Below are 20,068 nucleotides of genomic sequence, written 5' to 3'. Positions count from 1 at the left end.
GTCCTTTACAAGTGCCACATGTTGTCCTAAGGGTGTATAAAGTGAGTTTGTGTTGGTGTAGAGGACTTTATCATGTGAGGGGGGCATGCAAAAAAAAAATTAAAAGGATGGGCCACAATTGGTATTAAAGTAAAAATGCATCCTTGTGTATTCGCTGTTAGATAAATCAATCTGAAGGTCCTACACTGCATCTATGAGACTGACAAAAACACACCACCAAACAAGAAAATGGGTCCAGAAACACAAGCTGCACTGACGGTTTCTGTTTTTTACTGTGGATTTTCCTTTAAGTGCACTGCGGTATAGACCGGGGCCCTCTCACCTGTGCTTCATTGTCTTTGTAAGTATAACAGAGCAGAAGTGCAGCAGTAAGCACATTCCCCAACAGCTGCTTGTTGTTCCTCGTCCCCCGCCTTCAGGGAAACGAGAAAATATTCAGAACCAATCAGTTTGCATCAAATTACACATGATCTGCATGCAGCAACAGCCCCAAAATATACTGGTGAGTCTGGTGAGCCCTTGATCCTGCAACGTAAACACTGGCAGGTGATTGCCACAGTTTCTGTGTGTGTCACGAGACTCTCATCTCTCCATTAGAGAAGACAGCGGAAAAGCTCGATAGATCTTCATCATAAATATGCGTTTACTAAAAGTGAGCAGAAAAGTTTCCGAGTCTGTCAGGAAGGAAAACGAAAATATCAGAAGATCTTTGATCTTGTGAAAAGACAGCTAGAGGAAATGTCTTCACCGTTTAAAAATGTATTTCTGCATTCCTGTCACAAAAGAGAATGAATGTACAGTATATACAGTATATATCATATTGTCTGATCCTATCCCGAGTTCATTTTGTGCCATCAGCAAAAGTGATCAGTGAATTGTTTTTAATATTTTAAAACAATTTCCAATGCAATGTGTGGTGATGAAATATTTCTAATATTCTGTTTTGTAGTTTCACGGGTGTGTGTTTGTATATAAGAGGATTTGTGGGTATTTTTTAACAACTTTGTGGCTCCATACGGAACCATTTAGTAGTGCATTTCTGCAGCGCTGTAAATCCTTTGCTTTGCTTGAATGATTGTGGGCCATAAATTTGGATTCTGGTAAGTAGCTTGTGTTTTGTCCCTTTAAAGTGAACATCTGAGCTCATATCCTAAAGGCATGGTCAACTATAACGTGTAACTGTTCCTTTTGTTTTTCATGTATGTTATCATTGGTTGTGGAAAACATGACACTGCAAAAATCTAAAGTCCCTCCTTTGCAGAGAGAGGCCTATTACTTCATTTCTCCTGAGTCAAACAATCGGTTTTGCTGGGGATTAAAAAAGTTATGCTCCCATGTGAGAGCGGTCCGATCAGAACCTGACCTCAGTTTTTATTCCTCCTGCCCCCGTTTGATTGACTCTTCACCTGCATCTCTACCAGGCTCAACAAACAGTAGTGCGTAACAATAACTTTTAGCTCTCTGCACAGCACTGTGATTTTGTCCTGAAGGTATAAATCCATCATTTTATCCAGGATTATTTCACCAATCTGACGTTATAAAAGAAGAGGGCTGGCAGAGAGCTTCAATCTGATATGGAGCTTTAGCCAGGGTTGGTGTCAGATTTGGACTCACATCTACTCTCCAGCCACAAGCCTCTGAAGTGCAGGTTTTTTAGTCAGCCAGTGATTTACAATGTAAGACCCGAAGTTATGTCAATTCCACCAAACAGAATATTTTCCTCTCCTCTGGACTAACAAAGAAATGCCCATTTTTAACTGGGTTTACCTTCCCCTTTGAAAAGTTTAATCATTCGTGAGCACACACCAAAAAAAAAAAAGTTTCTTCCAAAGCTGAATACAGAACAAAGGAAATCACGGTACATAAGCAGTCCTCTGCAATTTCAGGAAAATACAAAACCTCTTTGTTCCTTTCTTCTCGACTGACAAGGAATAAGCCTTTGCCGACTCTTAAAAAGTTTTATTTGAACTATTGCAAAAATTAATTTAATATCATTGTTCTAATGAGATAATCTGCTTAAAACCCTTTGAAAGCAAACCGGGATACTGTCGCAGTGTCACCAGTTTGGTTCAGAGTGGACCGTCTCCAGGATTTTGTCCTTTGATTGGATATCAGCAAGAAAGCCTTGGCTCTATTTCTTACTATACTTCAAGTAGAGACTTATTAGTGTTCATGAATCAGAACCAAACGTTTGTAAATCACTGAAATTATGTGGATATGTTTGCCACTGAACTATTATCATGTCATTAAAATTTGGCCAGCATTTATCGATCGGGGCTAGCAGAAATGTGTTCAGATGTCAGTAATATGATGAGGGATAAGGATAATGAAGTGGCTGCCAAATTACCTCGGCTGGCTGGTTCCCCAAATCTTGTTTATTCCATCCTGTTTGTATGCTGCATGTGTATTTGTTTGTGTTCAATAATCTGTTGAAAAAATTGACCTGCATATTTCCATTTTCCCCTCAAAGTGGAACTATAATTTTGACAACTGCTTTACTGAGAGTAGCCCACAAGATAAGGATAAAGAGAGATAAATGCACATCAAACGAATCATTTGTAACCCTTAAAGACTAAATCACTTGGGGCAGAAAACTGGTGCCACGCTGTTCTCTGTGGGCGCAACCGCAAGTGCAACATGCTTGAAAGTTTCCACACCTAGAGGACAATGCAACTGCAGTTTTCTTCCCCATGTGATATCGCGTGTATTTCCTCTTTAAATCTCTTAAGACAGTTCTGGAGCAGCTGATTAAAAAGCTCAAATGGGAAGTCATAGAATTTGATTGGTAGTACTTTTTTTTTTTTGAAGGGTGTATTTCGGACAGCAGGTGGAAGGCAAGCTTTCTAATTAGCAATGTTTATTTGTCACCACTAGGAGGCTCCAGTAGGTTAGTTCTGGAAACAGTCAGTAAGTCAGTAAGTGGCGTTTGAGCTTCTATGCATCCCCCCCCTGCCGTATGTTAATGTTAACATTAGCCATACTAGCAGAGAGTCCTGACGGCATTACGCTGCAGTCCCTTCAAAGTTGGAAACTGCCAGTTCTCCCGCCGGTCCAGCCTGGAAAAACAAGAGGAGAAACATCTTCATCTTCTTAGATCCTCTTTGCTTCATGTAAAATCATGTTCCCTCGTGCAAGAGCTTAGTCATGTGATTGATATCTGGCAAAATTAGCTAGTTGTTTAAGCTAGAACAGAATATTAGAAATCCTCAAATCTGATTTTGGCATTTGCTTGCTCTTAAGTTGGGTGGCAAACTGCAGAACCTATTAAGCTAGAATGCAAAATTTCATCTACTTGTTAGACCCTCTTCACGGCAGCCATTTTGCCTTGAAATAGCAGGGTAAACACAGGAGTTACTAGTGATTGTTGTTAAGGTTTTTGTTCCATTTTAGTTTACCACAGCTTTTCCTTTGAGCCAGCATGAACAATAGCACAGCTCTGGCTCTGTTACACCCAAATGAAAGAGAAACTTAATTAATGTCACTACTAACACCTGTGTTTACCCTGCTATTTCGAGGCAAAATGACTGAAAAAGGTCTAATGAGTAAATGAAATTTTGCATTTTAAGTCAATATGTTTTACAGTTTGCCATACAGGTGCTCTAATCTAAGTGGGAGTCCAAGAGGGAATTTAGGGCGAGTTTTGTCAATCCCTCTTGGACTTCAGCACCAGGCATTTAAGAGATCAGAGGTAAGAGGTCAGAAAAACTTGTTAATGGTAAACCATGTGGGTTATTTTTAAACTGTGGATGGTGAATTACAATGAGAGTCTATGAGAATTGTACCTCATTTAACATAAAGCTTCTTGTATAACATCACATTCATAAATGGCTGATGTCTTGTTTTGTGACACATTTATGGACACACCCACACAATAGTTATGAAAAACTACAATATACATTCACATAGGATTTATAGAATATCTTTTCTTGTCATTTATTTGTTTGCATAAATTTTTACTAGTGATTGTCCTCTCCATTTTATTGTACTTTACACTTGTATTATACTTTACACTACATTCTGTTGAATTCTCCCAAACCTCAGGTGGTTAAGGGCTTTTACTGTCAACTGTAATTACTTTCTGGGATTTATTTTCTCTTCATTAATTGCAAGGTGTTTAATATGTAATGCAATTTTGCATGTATTGCATTATTTGGTCATTCACATTGTGCAGATAACCCCACACAGTATCATATGGAGTAAACGTGCAGGTACCATATTCAAATTGTACCTCTCCATGACTTTTATGTTGTAAATGTTAATTGTCGAGTCATGAATGTCACAAAACATGACACAAGCCTGTTATGAAAGAGCCATGTAAGTACAAAGAAATGCAGTGTGATATGGCCATGTAGAATTTATTCATATGTATGGCTACCTCCCTCCTTGGTAAAACACCTAAAAATAGTGCCCTAAATAGCTGATAGATGTAATTTGTCCTCACTTACTGATCTAAATGTGGTGGTGTTTTTTTATGGAAGTGCTGTAATTGCGTAAAATTCAGTGGAAGGCGTCAAGTGTTTGTGCTCTAATGCCTCTCAAGAGTAAATATCAAGTTACTAAAATAATACAGACGAGATGGCTTTCATTGTGTCCCGGTGCATTAAATTTACAGTAGCATTGGCACGATTTGTCCACAAAATCCCTCTTAAAAGAAAAGACGAACACTTCACGCTTCAGTTAAAACCTGAAGCCATGTAATAAAAGCTTGACTGCTTTCCTCATTACCTGCCTGCCTCTTTCTTTCTAACTTTTTCTTATTACTTATTCTCTCTCTTTCTCTCTCTTAATCTCTACCTTCATCTTCCCTGCTACCTCCGCTTCCACTCCTCTTCTTATCCTCTCTTTTCTGCCTGCTTTTGTTGCATCTCCTCTCTCTCTCTCTCTCTCTCTCTCTCTCTCTCTCTCTCTGTCCTTGCCGTTCAGATGCCGTCGGGGGCGGCTCAGGCCTGGGCACCGGCGCCATTGTAGGCATCCTGATTGTGGTCTTCTTCCTGCTGCTGGTGGGCGTGGACGTCACCTGCTACTTCCTGAACAAGTGCGGTCTCCTCATGTGCATTGCCGTCAACTTCTGCGGCAAAGCCGGTCCAGGAGCCAAGAGCAAGGACATTGAGGAGGGCAAGGCAGCTTTCACGTAAGTTACCATGATATATCCCTTGATCCTTTACAGTTTGTGACTTATTAGTGATGTGGTGGTAAATTAAAAGAAAAGTGAACTCGTCACAAAGGCAACAATCATCAGTATGGCCAAAAATCAGCTCTATCTTCCAAAAAAAAAAAAAAAAAAGCATTGATTTATGGTTATTTTTTTCCCCTCACAAGAACATACATGCATTTGGTACTAAGGACTTTGAGGTGTAAAGATTTATCAGACTGTCAGGTTACAGCCTTCCATCGCAGCCCTGCTACTTTTGATTTTCTTAAAGCCATCCCAAAATCTTTATATTTTATATTATTTATTCCTCCCAAGTTGTTTCACAGTTTTATGTCAGAGGGAAAAACAATTGTGTCATCCGACAGTGTCCAGAATTTGAAAGGTAACAGATGCCATCATTGATCGTCTTGCATTTTCATTGGCTGGATGGTGGTAATTTAATTTAGTGGTAGTATTAGTGGTAAAAAAAAAAGATTTATTGGCTGTAAAATAATGAATTGTTTTCAAGAGAAACTGAACAGACGACTCATCATGGAGGGATTTCAAAGATGTCAAAGTAATAATTAACTCTTGGGGGAAAATTGCGGCAGCACTTTTTCTCCTCTGCCCCCTCATCTGCTATAAAAGCAATTTTAAAATTTCCTCCTCCTCTGCCAAATTATGCATATTGTAGTAGCCAGCAGCCATCTTTCCTCAGCAGAGGAGCATCTAGACAGCTACAGTGGAGATGGCAGCTTATGCCACAGACATCCTCTGAGTTTTCGTCAAAGCATGTATGCTTCAAGGTCATCCGACACTGTTCATAAGACACCTGTCGAGACATGTCTTACAAGCATTAAAGCCTCAAGGATGGCCATTTCAGTCAGAGCACGTGTCCGTCCATCCATATGTCCGTTCAAGACTTTACTCTGATGCAGTATATCCCAATATATCTGGATGGATTGCCTTCAAATTTGGCGAGCATATTCATGTTCCCCAGAGGAAGATAAATCACCACGCCATATTAAAGGGCTACCAAATCCCCAACCCAAATCTGTAGAGTGCCTGGTCTTTGGTAATAGGTGTTTTCGTAGATCTGAAATCTGAGGAACGATTCTATTTTGTCTGAGGTCTTAGGATGTCCTAAAATGTACACCATAGCTGCCACCAACAACCAGGCACCCTGCATTTCACCATTAGAGGTCAGGCTTCATGCAGAGTTGGGTTTGCGGCTCAGCTCACCCTTTGGTGCCCTCTTACGACAGGAAAGACGAATCGAAGGAGCCCATTGTTGAAGTGAGGACGGAGGAAGAAAACACCCCCAACCAAGAAGGAGGGGGTCCCACTGAGCCCAATGAGACCACCCCTTTGACAGAACCTGAGTGAGTACCTCTACCACCACCGGGAGCAGGCTACTTCCCAACCTCAGGGCTGTCCTGGACATGGGCCTGTCTGTAGAACATATGTTCTGTACCATTAGATAAAAGAGCCGCACAAGCCTGACATGATGTTGTCATTAATCACAAAATGCCCTTACCAGTAAAGTTGTGGTCCCTAATTAGCCTAATTACTCCTAACCCTAATTAGATTGAAATGTTGGGGCAAAGTGTGGTTACATATACTGTCATAGGAGTCGCAGGATAATTCTAGTAAAGAGCTGGTTGTTATTTTAAAACACTTTAGTAGAATATGCCCAAACTCACCTTAATCCTACAACCCCTATCTCCTATCTTTCTTTAGTTTGCTGTATTATTTTTGATAGTTTTTTGTGTTTACCCTTCACGCCACAAAGATTTTGTTGCTAACATCTTGATTCTGTAGATTTTACTTTGATACTGCACGTAGAACTCACTCTGTGTTTATGCCTTGACCTTCACTCCCCCTCTACCCCCCTTATTTCTCTCGATCTTTCTTTCCCTCACTTTTGCGGTGGCTCTTTGGCTTCCTCCCCCTTTGTCCACTCCCTACTTTCCCCTCTCCTCTCCTGTTTTTCCTCCCCCTCCTCCTCCTCCTCCTCCTCCTCCTCCTCACCAAACAGGCCTGCTGCTGCAGACACCACAGTGGTGAACTTGCTCCCCTCCACTGCCACTAACTCAGTTGCTGAGAGCTTTAGCACGGCACAGAGCAGCCCTGCTAGCGAGATCACCACCCTAACCACCAGCGCCTCCAGCCCAACCAAAGCAGCTCCTTCCAAGCCCTCCCCCAAAAACAGCCCCACCACCCAGTCCAGTACACTTAAAGCTAACGTCGCATCCCCTACTCCCGCTGCCCAACCTGAGGTGGGGCCCCTGGTCGACTTGAGTGACACACCTAAAATTCCCCCCTTGTCCAACCCAACACCGCCCCTCTCAGAGCCGGCCAGCCCACCCTCCACTAACACTGGTGGGCCACAGAGCCAGCGTGACCCAGTCAAAGCCCCTGACAGCTCCCAGAATAAGGACTTACACATAGACGGCCCGACCAAGGACGCGCCCAATGCCCTGGGCAAAGACTCGACCACACCGGCCCAAGACGAGTATGAACACCTCCATTCCCCCACTTCTTGATTTGTCTGTTTCTGCTCTGGTAGCATTCCAATAGCCCACTGGCATACCATTTTAAAGGAAACATCCACCTTAAACACAGTGTCTCGGCAATGTACCACGCACATGTTCAGTTACCGAAGACAATCAACGCCAAACGTGAGCCCTTTAGAATGAAAGGGCAACGGCTTGTTTCTAGGCCCACCATTTTTATCCAATTTTCAGCAATCACAAGGAGAAATCTACTGAAAAACACACAGAGGGACCAATTTTGTCACCAACAATAGCCTCAATTGACCAGAAAACAATGCAGCCACAAGCCATGTTATGTTTTGAGTAAGGGGCACCGCCACGATCAAGGACATTTTCCAGTTTTCACACACTTGTTGGTTAGCTAACTATATTTACACGCCCATGCGCCCACCTTTAATCAAACAGAACAAGTTCATGTCTGTTCTCTGGCGGGCAGATGAAAGACATTCTGGGAAATGTAGGAAATAATTGAGAGAAAGGCTGGAGGAAAGTAGGTACACCAACCGAGTGAACATTTTCTCCAGCTGATGTTATCCAACATTGTGAGAACATCCACAGGTGGAACTTTCCTTTAAGGATGCTATGTATTGGGCTGTACTGGGATGCAACCAGAATGTACCTGTCATCGTTCAACCACCACCTCCATCCTCCACTTGTTTGTCTTCTCACATGATGGCGTCAAACCGTCGCCCCTCTTACCCAAAACCACCTCCTTCTACCTCACCAGTATCACTGCTTTGATTATATAGTGAGCTGCATCATGATGTGTCTACCCACTTGATTCAGTTAACTAGTAATTTGTTGAAGCGTAAACCTAAATATATGTTTATAATAACCATATTAAATGAAGTGGACCTCGATTTTATATGTGTGGTATGTGGCGTAAACAGCTGCATGTCAGGCATCTGGAGTCTTTTTGAACGTTCACTTGGCCGTCGTCTATTCTGTAGCAAAATGATTACAACGTTTTGTGTTTGGCGGCACAAGCCTGGTTTTCAAGGGCAAATGCAGGAAAGTATGAGCAGGCAAAAAAAAAAAAAAAAAAGATACGGAAAGAACAAATGATGTCTGTGTTTTCAGAAAACACGGAAGGAAGATGATAATTTACTCATTTTTCTCACAGGTACAAGGCTCAAAAGAATCTAGCCACATTAGATAAACTATATTTTTCTTTATTTTTTTACATTCACAAACAAAAAAAAAATAATCAAATCAAACATATATCTAAAACAAAGGACCATCAAAATACAAAATTTAGGAAAGAAATATATAATTTTGAAAGAAAAGAAAAATAAATAAGCATACATTCATCCACAAAGTAGTCTTATTGTTAAGTGGCACCAGTAAACTAAGCAACAAGCAAGATTAGAGCTTTAACAGAATAAAGGCAGCGCAGCAGTAACTTGATTTTGCCAAACAGTGAGCCTGTATCGAAGTATGTAAATAGTAATTTTTCCCAAGCGCTAACAACCTAATCATAAGCAACTCATAACCTCTTTTTAATCATAGTCTTCTTGCAAAGTGGTGCTGAAAAATCAAACTCATTATTGCAGTATGTTTCTAAATGGTGAGCGCTTGCAACAAGCTTGTCGGCATGTAAGAAAAAGAAGATCAATATCGCTGCTAATTTTACTTCCATCCATCCATTCATGTTTTCTCATTATTGGCCGACACACAAGCTCCTGACATTTTCTCTCTGAAGTTCCTCTCTCCATTTAGATTGGATGGCTGAAAATAATTGGTTGTACAAATGTTTTGAGCCTAAAATTGCATAATAAAACAAAAGCCCTCATAACTTAACTCAACAAGGTAACATGAACCTTTTGGTGCCATATTCGTTACAGTAAATGCAACCTATATTAACCACCATGTTAACTAATTGCCACATAGCCTAATGTAACATATCTTTAGCCATCCATCCATGTTAAAGTAAGGAGACCTTCATCCTGTGATATTAACACCGATCAGATGACTAAAGCAGACTGTTTGTTTTGCCTGCTCCAGTTTTCATGATGAAATCCAAAAGATTCCCAGTTGGCCTCTCCTCCCAAACCTCTGTTTCATATCGCAAACACATCGTTTTTGCTGCTGAATAGGCCTATACCCGCTCCAAATTGGCAGTGAAAGGAACCCTGAAGTGTCTCGTACGTGGCTGTTTACACTCGGTGAAAATCACGTATATTCAGTCAGGATTTTGGCAGGAAATGCGAGAGAGTTATCATGTCGGAGTTCCTTTCTTTTCCCCCATGACACTTGTTCATAGACGGCAGGTGGGAACGCTGTTATGTTCGCCGGTGGTATGAAGGGTTATTGTTTTGAGGTTCGCTCTGAGCAGTTTGAAGCTGTTCTCCTCCAGCTTTCTGACAACCCCTAAGGATGATGAGCAAGCTATCTAGCTGAAGATATATTACAGAGGCTTCCTGACAGCCACTCCTCTTTCTCTCACTCCTTCATCTCATACTTGGCTTCTCACTCTGAGGAGCAGAAGAAGATGTCAGTGATGAATTATAGGGAGCTGAGGCCAAGTTGGAAGCGGGGCTATTGTCAGCTCAGCATCACCTTGATGAAATCAGACATGTCATTGGGGAGATTTGTCTTCATAACTCTGACAAGACCAAAGCACAGCTCTTCCACTGATCTATGCAGTGATTTTTCTTCAGCGCCCCCATACTGAAATCTCTTGTCAGGCATCTTGTGGGTTTATTGGATTTCTGAGCAGCAATCCCGTCCCGGGAGTCATTTTTCTCTTGGGAATAGAAGAATATCCTTAGCAGCCGTTCCCTCAGACTATAGATCCCTAAAAATCCCTCTCACACAATGATCAGACATGCCCATTGGTGTTTCGTTTCTTATCATTAGAGGTTCGCCGTTTATCCTAAAAATAGCTAATCCAGCCACTGCGTTTCTACACAATTTAAAGCATTGTGTTGAAAGAGAATTCCCATCATCTTGGCATTCAAGGATTCATGCAGTCCATACACAACCAGCAACAGCTTTAAACAAGCTGGTTGGGTCGGGAAGGAGTGATGTGGCCTATGTTCAGCAGCGGATACAATACATGAACATTATTAAAATGGCCAGAGTGAACTTTGATAGTGCTATGAACTGGGTGAGACTTTAATTAAAATGCATGAAAATGGTGTGGCACTCATTGACTTGTATGGCTAAATGGATGGTTAGGGAGAGAGGGATGGAGCCACGGAGAAGAACAGCAGGAAAGAATTATTTTTGAGTTACTGTAGCACTTAGATTGTGAATAATTTTTTATTAATTGAGGATAAGTGCCATTGCAAGTTGACCAAAAAGTGCACCCCACAAGGAAATTGCTGTCTTTGTAAGCCTGTTAAGCTGATTTCAAAGTAGAAAAAATACTTATTGGTACGCCACTGAGTTAAACAAGGGTTAGTACCTTACATTTATACTCATCGTTTTGAGACTCTGCTTATTTATACTTTAGAGGAAGAAGATAACATGGCAAGGAAAGTGAAAAGTAATGCTTGCGCAACGTCTTCAGCAACCTCTGTCTGAGAGAAACATTTAGTTGTCCTGAAATAACCCAAAAAGTGGATGCCATTGGATGTAAGATCATTTTAACTGCGCATCACCTTGAGATGTCAGCCGGCGATGACAGGCTTGGATGGTGCAAGTGTCTCTCAGATGATTTTGTCAGCCGGCGCTCGGCTCGGCTCAGCTCTGCTCGGATGTACACCTTTCCAACCGGGGAGCGGCAGCTGAACGTTGCCCCGGGCTGGGCGCTCAAATCAGGACAGTAGATGATACACAAACTGTCTGTGGCTGCTTTAGCCAACTCAGCTGACGTGCAATTGATGCAATAGACGTCTAAATAATTTACTCATCGCTTACTTAAACTTCAATAAGGCCTTTCTTGTTTGCCAGCAGGCGCCGCTTACAGCTCTGTAGATGGTTTGCAAGAGAAGTGAGAAGCTTGACGTAAATCAGAGGATTGCCTCCATGATGACTTTTATTTCTATCCAAAAAGGGCATGAACGCGTGCGAGTGTGATGTCGGACTTCACAGTTTAAGTGTTGTTGGTTGGCCATTTTTTAAAAACTTTATCCAATGAACGTAAGGGCAGAGCCGCCAGTTTCACACACACCTGGGGGCCTCTCAGTCAGTGCCGTCCCGGGTCATCTGGGGGCCCTAGGCAAAAAAAATCATTAGGGCGCCCCTGCGTTTTACCATGACTAGATCAGTGTAGGGCCAAAAGATGAACAACCAGACAGGCTTTGCTTCACTTTCTGAATACATTTTTTTTATTATTATTTATTTTGGCTATTTTCTTATAATTTTTCCCCTAATTTTTTTTCCTGGTAATTTTGTGGTAATTCTTCTTGTAATGTGCTATTGATAATTTTCTGGTCATTTTCCAAAAATTAAAAAAAAAAAATTCTTATTGGTTTCTTTAAATTTTTTACTGTTTTTTTTTTTTTTTCAAATTTTCATTCATTTCCTTGTCATTTTTTGAGTTATTTTTGTCTCAGATTTTCAGGTTATTTTCTTGTCATTTTTAATTCATATTTTCGCTAATATTCCAGGCTTTTTCTAGTCATTTTTTTTACATTCAGTCAAATCTGATTGGTTGTGAGGATCCTATATTAAGGAAAGTGAGGGCCTGTTGTGCCGACGGCTCTGTATTCAGTTTAACCACCAGCGGAGCAGTTTGGGTTAAATTGGGTTAAATGCATTGAAGAACACATTTATTATTCAATTCCCCTACGCATCTTTTCCCAGTTGGTCAGGGGATTCAAGCCTTACAAGCCTGCCTTAAGCCATCCACCAGCGTAGTCACTTTTGTTTATTTTAAATTCCCATTAGCCATTTTTCAAACTTTCCCATGCATATTTTGTGCATGAAGAGAGCAGGGAGACAGAGTTGGAGATCAAGTTGGAGAGGAGGATGGTAAAGCAGGCAGAGGATCAACCGGTCCTGTGACAGGCTTGTGCAAACTAAACTTTTCTATCCAAAAGAGAAGAAAAAAGAAAAACAAAAAGGTCAGTGTGTTCGTCTGTAGTTTCAGCTTCTTCAGAAGAGTGGTGTGTCTCGCCTAACTTTGCTGCGGACAGAGATTTCTGTGAGGAAGATGCACTGTGATGGTCCTTGTTTAAATATTTAGAGGGCACTCTTGTTTCTTCTTCCCCTTTCACTTCATTGGTTCAGCATTTTCACACACACACACTTTTTCTCCTCTCCTTTTGTTGTGTTGAGCTGCTGAACTCGGGGAAGGTCTCTCTTGAACTGTCCAGGGACATGATGCTGCCACTTTGGGTTTCTTGATTCGCATGGTGGCCATATTTGATTCCCATCGTACATGGGATGGGAAACACTTGGGAGACATCCAGACAAATGGAAACATGCAAATTCAGCTGAACATTGGACAAAGTATAAACATTTTCTTTTGACTTTAGTAATAGTTTTGACTTTGACTTTTGGTTCATAGGCTGAGTTTTTCTTCTGTTTCCATCTGCTTCAGTACCTACCAGGTAGCAGGTCCTTCTTCCATCGTGTGCCTTCCTGTGCCTTTTTGGCTTATTTTCCAGCAATTCCCAAACAAAAGAATGGCAAGGATGGATAAAAATCATTGATGTTTACTTGCTTGTTCAAGATGAATCAGATGGTCACATGACACTAACAACTGGGAAGCCTCGAGATTCATTGTAAGAGAGTCACATCACATCCAAACACCCAAAACCGTTCCTCTCAAACTGTAAAGATGTCCACATGCTTTCTTGAGAAGCGTGTCCTCATTGTTCTTCACAAGGACACGAGTATTGACTCGGGCTTCAAAGGTCTGATAAGCATCAAGTGTTTCCCACCCCAAAGGAATCAAATATGGCTGCCATATAAATAAAGGATTGCTAGTGAAAGCAGAGACCTCTCACAGAACGTCCTAGATTGATTCTGAAATGAGAGGAAATACAGTGACATAGCCGACAAAAGATCATTTCCAAACTCGGTGTACAAATGTACACACTCACACAGGCCTACAGGTAAATGTCTGCCTTTTTCTGTGTGAAGCCGAGGGGTTTCTATCCCGTGGCTCTGTGTCGGATGCAGCGGCGTGTGAGAGGCTGATCTCAATCGTCGGGTGAAACGGAGAATACTAATGTCACAGTGCATGTAGCGTTTCCTGAGGGATGTATGCAAGCGACGAGACATGGTGCTAAGCTGATAAAAAAAAAAAATGTGGATTGAGGCCTTTTTGTGTACATTACACATTTTGCTCCTTGAAAAGTAGTCAAGCGAGTTTATCAGTGCACAAAGATCACATCAGGTTCGAAGACGTTCACAGGAAAGGAGTTCCACTTAGTCCACGCACATCAGGGTGGGTGCTAGGTTGAAGAAAATCCAGAAGGTAAAGCAAAAGAACTCGCGTAATTACCTACATGGTGCCTTTATTTGAGGAACGACAGTGTTTTGGGGCCACTTGGGCATTCATCAAGTCAAGCGGATGAAGACCCACGTGGTCCAAAGTGTTGTCGTTCCTCTAATATAAGTTTCTTGTAGAAAAGTGTGTGAGTTCTTTTGCTTTACCTGTTTGCAGGAAGCGACTTCTTGACTCTTAAGGCTGGCGCAGGTAGCCTCAACATGCATGTACTCGGTTTTGGCTTGCCTTAAACTGGAAGTTGGGCACAGCCAAACCAGTGCTTTTTCTTACCATCAGTGGCTATCAGAAACAGGCAAGTTTAAGTTTTGAGAATTCGTACAGATAGCAGAAAAAAAAAAAAAAAAAAAAACACAAGCTCAGTCATGTCACCTTAGTTTGAGCAATGTGTCTCACCGGGAAGAACTACTTTTTGGACTACTTTTTTCCAGATGGAAGCTGGAGCACCACATTGCTGCAAATGAATTCCTACAGGGGTACACGTACTAAAAATGGAAACTGTTCTACTAACGTGAAATATGGCTCCAAAGTCTCTTTCCATTGTGTCTCTGCTCGGTCCAGACGGCGTGTAATCCTCTTGTGTATTGTAGTTTGTGTTGTAGGTTATGCCTGAGTCTTTCATTCCTTCATGTATTGTACTCTACTGTACTGGCCCTGTCTCATTCCACATCAGCATCCATTGTTCCCCGAAAATAGCTGTGACATCCATGTGCTCTTATTTGATGTCTGGCTAGGATAGCGAGCTTGATCCTATTATGTGTGAAATGCATTCAGTTCCAGGAGGAAAGACAAATTCCCTCAAAGCATCTTGCATGTTTTCCCCCATTTTCTCCTTTCTTTGAAAAATTAGACAAAAGGCAGCTCAGAGCAGACAGTTTTGCAGTGAGACTAGTGAGTCGCTACTAACAGACTCTCCTCTCCTGTTTTTCTTTTTTTTTTTTTTTTTTTTGTTCCCCGCTCTGTGGTCCTCGCTCTGACTCTCTCCCCCTCTCTGTTTTGCCCCTCTAGCGGTAAGACTGTGAAGGACGATAAAACTAAAAACGAGACGGAGGTGAACAACGTCACCACGGAGGTGAAGACGGTTCCCAACGAGGCTCCCCAGACAAACGGCAACGAAAGTAAAGCGTAATCTCCTCGCCGGCAGCCGCACGAGGAACGGGGTGGGTGGCTCGGGGGAAACGGGACGGGGAGGAATTGAGTTTGGTATTGTTGTTTGGATAGGGAAACCGGGGGGTTGGGTATGGCTGGGAGGGGGGAGGGTCGGGATGGGGTTGGGGTCACAGTCACAGAAACCTCAAAGCATCATCACACACGGCCCCTTCCAGTAAGATAAATAAAAAAGCAACAGAAACGCTCAATGAAAACAACAAAAAAAAAAAAACATGGGTCTCCAGTGTCACAGGGAAATATGAAGACCTCATGCACATGCCTTAGCTCCTTTAATTTCCTATTTGTTCTGTTTTTGTCACTGTTTGTTCATTTAAAGAAAACGAAAAAAACGCAAAATCCAAGACATGTAGTTCACCCTCCTTCCTTCTTCTTCTCTTTTATTATTGTATGTAATATCAAATTGACCAGTCGTGTAAGAGCAGAGCAGAAGCTGTGTCGTTTGCGTCTAGGTAACCATGGTTGGACTGTAGCTTTACTTCACAGAGTGCTGCCTTCATCATGTGTGTGTCTGCTCTCTCCTCCGTATGCAGTATGCTCATCATCATGGTAATGCTAATGGATTGTGGGACTGTTTTCCTATTTTGTTGTTTAAATAAAGTGCAGACGTTCCTGCTTATTTTAGCTTTTTTTTTTTTTTTTTTTTTTTTTTTTTTTAAATGTGTTATTTCCAGGGCCTAGAGATTAGAGCGAAAAGCATGCCTGTATTTACAAATTTATTTCTGTACATGTTGCTGTCATTTCGTTGTTTTTGTAGGGGTTCTTTTTCTTGAATGTCGGCATCATTTTATTTTGTTCCAGAAATGGTGTAGACAACAACAACAACAACAACAAAAACAAAAAAGAGGACACCGCAGAAAGCCACAAAGCTAGATGTCAGGAGTCGGGGTGGTTAGGGTTAAGAAAAAAGTCACATTGAAGATTATATTTGTTTTGTTAATAATGTTTTATTTTGGAAAATGTAAGAATACATGTCTATCTTTTTCTTATTGACATGCGCACACACACACACACACACACACACACACACACACACAAACGCATACACCTCGATATCCTTTTCCCAGAGGCCTCCTTTAAGCACTTTGACCCGCTCTCCCTCAGCTAACGGGGGTTCGGGCTTATCAGTGACTTTGAAGGCCACGCTATACTCGCTGTGGAGATGAATTTCAACAGGTTCGTACAAACAGAAGGACATGTTTGCAAAAAAAAAAAAAAAAAGTAAGAAAAAAGATTATGACGCCGCAGCAGCACATGTGTTTTATTTGTGCTGAACTCACACATCATCAGCTCCGACTGTGTGGCCATCTGTAAGCAGCCTGAGGATATCACGACTGGGTGTGTCGCTCTGCGTGAGAAAGCATCTGCATTTCCTCTTCCGGTTCATTTGCCTTCGTCTCCGTCTCCATGCCAACACCTCGAGGTCGCCGCGTCACTAGTGTGTGGTTTGGAGGCTCGTGCTCGTGAGAGGATATCTGCATCTTAAAGAGGAATCAAACAGGGTTTTTTTTAATTATTCCTAGATTCTCTCAGTGCTCTTGCATTGCAACTATTGTTGTTAGTCAACCTCTTCATCCCAGTTTGGCCCCTAAACATTCCACTTTGACAGATTTGGAGACATTAAAGTGCTGCCTTAAAGGGACAGTTCACCCATTTTGAAAATTTTGATATTATTCTACCCTCCTCCCCTCTAGTTGTTCTGTAGGACAGTAGTGGTGCTATCTTCCTCTCATTGTTACTGAGTGCTGGATACTGGCTGGATGCTCCAAATGCTAACTATTAGCCTCCTGCCATTAAAGTGGACTTCCCCCCGGCTAACACTCTTAAAAATAAAAGGTTTAACATCACTTTAAAGCTCTCATTCTCCAAAAGTAAAATGCACACGTGATTGCCCAAGTGCACATGGATGCTGGTTTTGCTTAAATTAATGTTACTACTGTATTTTTTCCTGTTATCAACATCCAAAAAGATCCAGTAACTTCTGCACTTCCTGTATCGCTACACAAGGCTTGATTTCACAATTGCTTGTTTTCCTCACTGAACACATGGAGGTATGTTGGAGGACAAAAATAACAATTTTCTCCAGTGTACTAAAAGATAGTTAGCAAGTATAGCTGTGGCTAGCTTCAGTTATAGGGGATTAAAGTGGTTATTTTTAAGAGTGTTAGCCAGGGGGAAGTTTATCTCAATGGCAGGAGGCTAACAGTTAGCATTTGTAGCATCCAGCCAGTATCCAGCACTCAGTAACAACGAGAGGAAGATAGCACCACTACTGTCCTACAGAACAGCAAGGAGGGTGTGTGAAACAATATCATTTTTTTTTAATAGTTGAACTATCTCTTTAAAAACTAGGGCTGCAGGAATTGCAATACCAGCATGAACCACCATGGGGAGCATGTTGGGGTAGGACCTCATAACTTCCCATCAACGTAATTTCCCAAATGAGCTGGCTTTGATTAAAATGACTGTAGGTTAACATTTTATTACAAAATACAATGTAAATAAACCAGCTGTGAATGTGGCATTTTTTTAAACCAATTATGCAAAACAACATGGACAGGAAGAGTACTATTTTCATCGGCCTGTTCGACAACAATGAAGTTATCATAAAAAAGAAAACCATAGCTAAACCACGGGGAAAACATCAAACCAGCATTTTTAATTTTCTTCCCCTGTTGATACAAAGTTGATATAAATAACAAAGTAACCTCTCAGGTAAAAACATCCATTTTTACAATTTTGCCATTCTTTTAAATTATGCTTGGATGATTATATTATTTGTAATTTTTAAAATGTATTTTAATTTATTCATCCGCGGTTGCCCATGAGGCTGTGATACAGATATCCTGATAACACTAGGAAAAGTTCTCTCAGTCTGTGAAGGCAGCAGTGATGCAACACAGTATTTTTTTTAATACATACAGTTTATGGAGTCCAACAAAATCAAAAACACACACCGCAAGTCTGGCGACAGCTGGCAGGTGACAGGAAGTGATGACACTCGCCTGTCAATGACCCGTCTGCCACATCACCAACACTTCTGACCGGGTGGAAGTGTTTAGGGGTTGACTTGTGATGAGATCAATGATTTTTTCTCCCAGGTTACACACCGCCACTGGTGTTTGAGTAAAGAAAATGAACAATATGAAGCAGAACAGAGTATACACCAGCTGTTCTGCAGGTTCTTTTGGCCTGTTGGTCAACTTCACTCATATTTGATGTGAGAATTTGCACCAAAATATATCTGTGTCTGCAATGGATCGCTGTTTCTGGTGTGGACGTTAATGCTCAAGCACCAAATGACAACAACATCATTCCAAAAGTAAGAAAATGAGAACTTGCGGCGACTCTAACGATGGATGGTGAGTTCATTTTAACGTGCGTCTAAACCGGTCAGGCTTGTTTAAGAGATTGGTAAAATGTTATTGATTCATAGTGGAGTTCTCTAATGATGAAGACTGAGTTTTTGGTTCTAGAAGGTACCCAGATAAAACACACCTGCTCGCCGTAAATCTAGGAATGTCCGAAAAAGCATCTTGCCTGCGTAGGTCCGATCGGACATCGGGACGACGACAGAGACGGAAACATCGGTCTGGCAACGTAAATATGATTTTAATCAATCATCAGTTTGATCAGCTCACTAATGGGGTCCGTCCTCATGCTGTGGATCACTGTTAACTAGAGACACAGGTATTATTTTGGTGCCAGTCCTAATGGGTGAGGCGAGCAGCGGGCCAAAGTGCCGAAAAGTCAGTGATCGGACTAATTAAAAAGCCCAAGCCATCCCAGATCCCAGGGCTGCTTCTGGGAAGACGGATGCTGTGTGGCACTAATGGAAAATCTGATGTTGGATATTTGCAGTAATGAGCAGAAATGTCCGTACAGATGAACGTACAAACAGAAGCCCTGGAGAGCCGCCTTTCCACGGGCCTACTTTTCCCTCCACTTTGAAGGAAGAGATTTGGCCCTCTATAAAACACCCAGGCACAAAATCGGTATTTATTATTTTATTTAACCTTTATTTAACCAGGAATGTCCCACTGAGATTAGAAACCTCTTTTTCAAGGCAAAGACAGGCAGCAGCTCACATAAAAACAGTAGTTCCATATCTAAAAAAGAAAAAAAAAAAAACAATTTAAACCCACAAGCATAACACTGTAGATTTTCCGGTAAATAGAAAGAGGAGCGAGGACTTAAACACAGTGGCGTCCAGTCAACACTGCCTCCAATTGATTTTTTTTTTTTTTTTTTTTTCAATTTAAAAGCATTCAGTGAAATTTATTTGTTGCTTTAAAGCACTCCAAGCAGGTATGTTTTGCTCAAAGGCATCTTTTTATGCATCTAGACCAATTCAATGATGACTCTTTTTTTTTTTTTTTGTACATTGTCCTTCCTACTTTAGACTGCAAGCTAGTGCACTGTGAATGTGTGAATATCCTAGAGTGAGTACATTGTGTCCTTTTGTCTTAGAGTTGAGAAAATACGCATAGTTTTGATTGTGAAGGATTTAGCTGATAGCACCGACGATGAATTCTCTCAAGAAAAAAATTTAAAAAGCAAAAAAAAAAAAAAAAAAAAAAAGATCCAAGCGGCAACATAGGAAAGTCCAACAACAGCAACTGGAACAAATAAAGAATAAAATAAACGACCTGTTGTCGATGAAAGAGACAGTGCCTTTGAATATGAAAATGGTGGCATGCATTGCATTCTTTCTCAGCGTCTGTCCATCATACCTCTGGGTTTCACGTGTCCATCGTCCTGCCGCTTTGTCCTTTTCTTTTACAGCATTGTAACTTTGGAGACACACTAAGC

The 20,068-nt window shown here is 41.4% G+C and overlaps 1 protein-coding gene across 7 annotated transcripts in view; it reads left to right on the top strand.

Annotated features, from left to right (window-relative positions):
• The window catches only part of ncam1a (neural cell adhesion molecule 1a), a 312,169-nt gene extending 296,595 nt beyond the window's left edge, over positions 1-15,574 (top strand). For all 7 annotated transcript variants that reach the window (XM_030068570.1, XM_030068568.1, XM_030068564.1 and 4 more), the window contains 3 exons: positions 4,924-5,131; positions 6,397-6,513; positions 15,098-15,574. In XM_030068570.1, coding sequence (XP_029924430.1) covers positions 4,924-5,131; positions 6,397-6,513; positions 15,098-15,218 — 446 coding nt within the window. In that variant the 3' untranslated portion in view covers positions 15,219-15,574. The remainder of the gene's footprint in view (positions 1-4,923; positions 5,132-6,396; positions 6,514-15,097) is intronic.
• The last annotated feature ends 4,494 nt before the right edge of the window (positions 15,575-20,068 follow it).

Source organism: Myripristis murdjan, chromosome 14 (genome assembly GCF_902150065.1).
Source record: "Myripristis murdjan chromosome 14, fMyrMur1.1, whole genome shotgun sequence".
Taxonomy (NCBI): Eukaryota; Metazoa; Chordata; class Actinopteri; order Holocentriformes; family Holocentridae; genus Myripristis; species Myripristis murdjan.
This window is presented reverse-complemented; position numbering and strand designations above follow the sequence as displayed.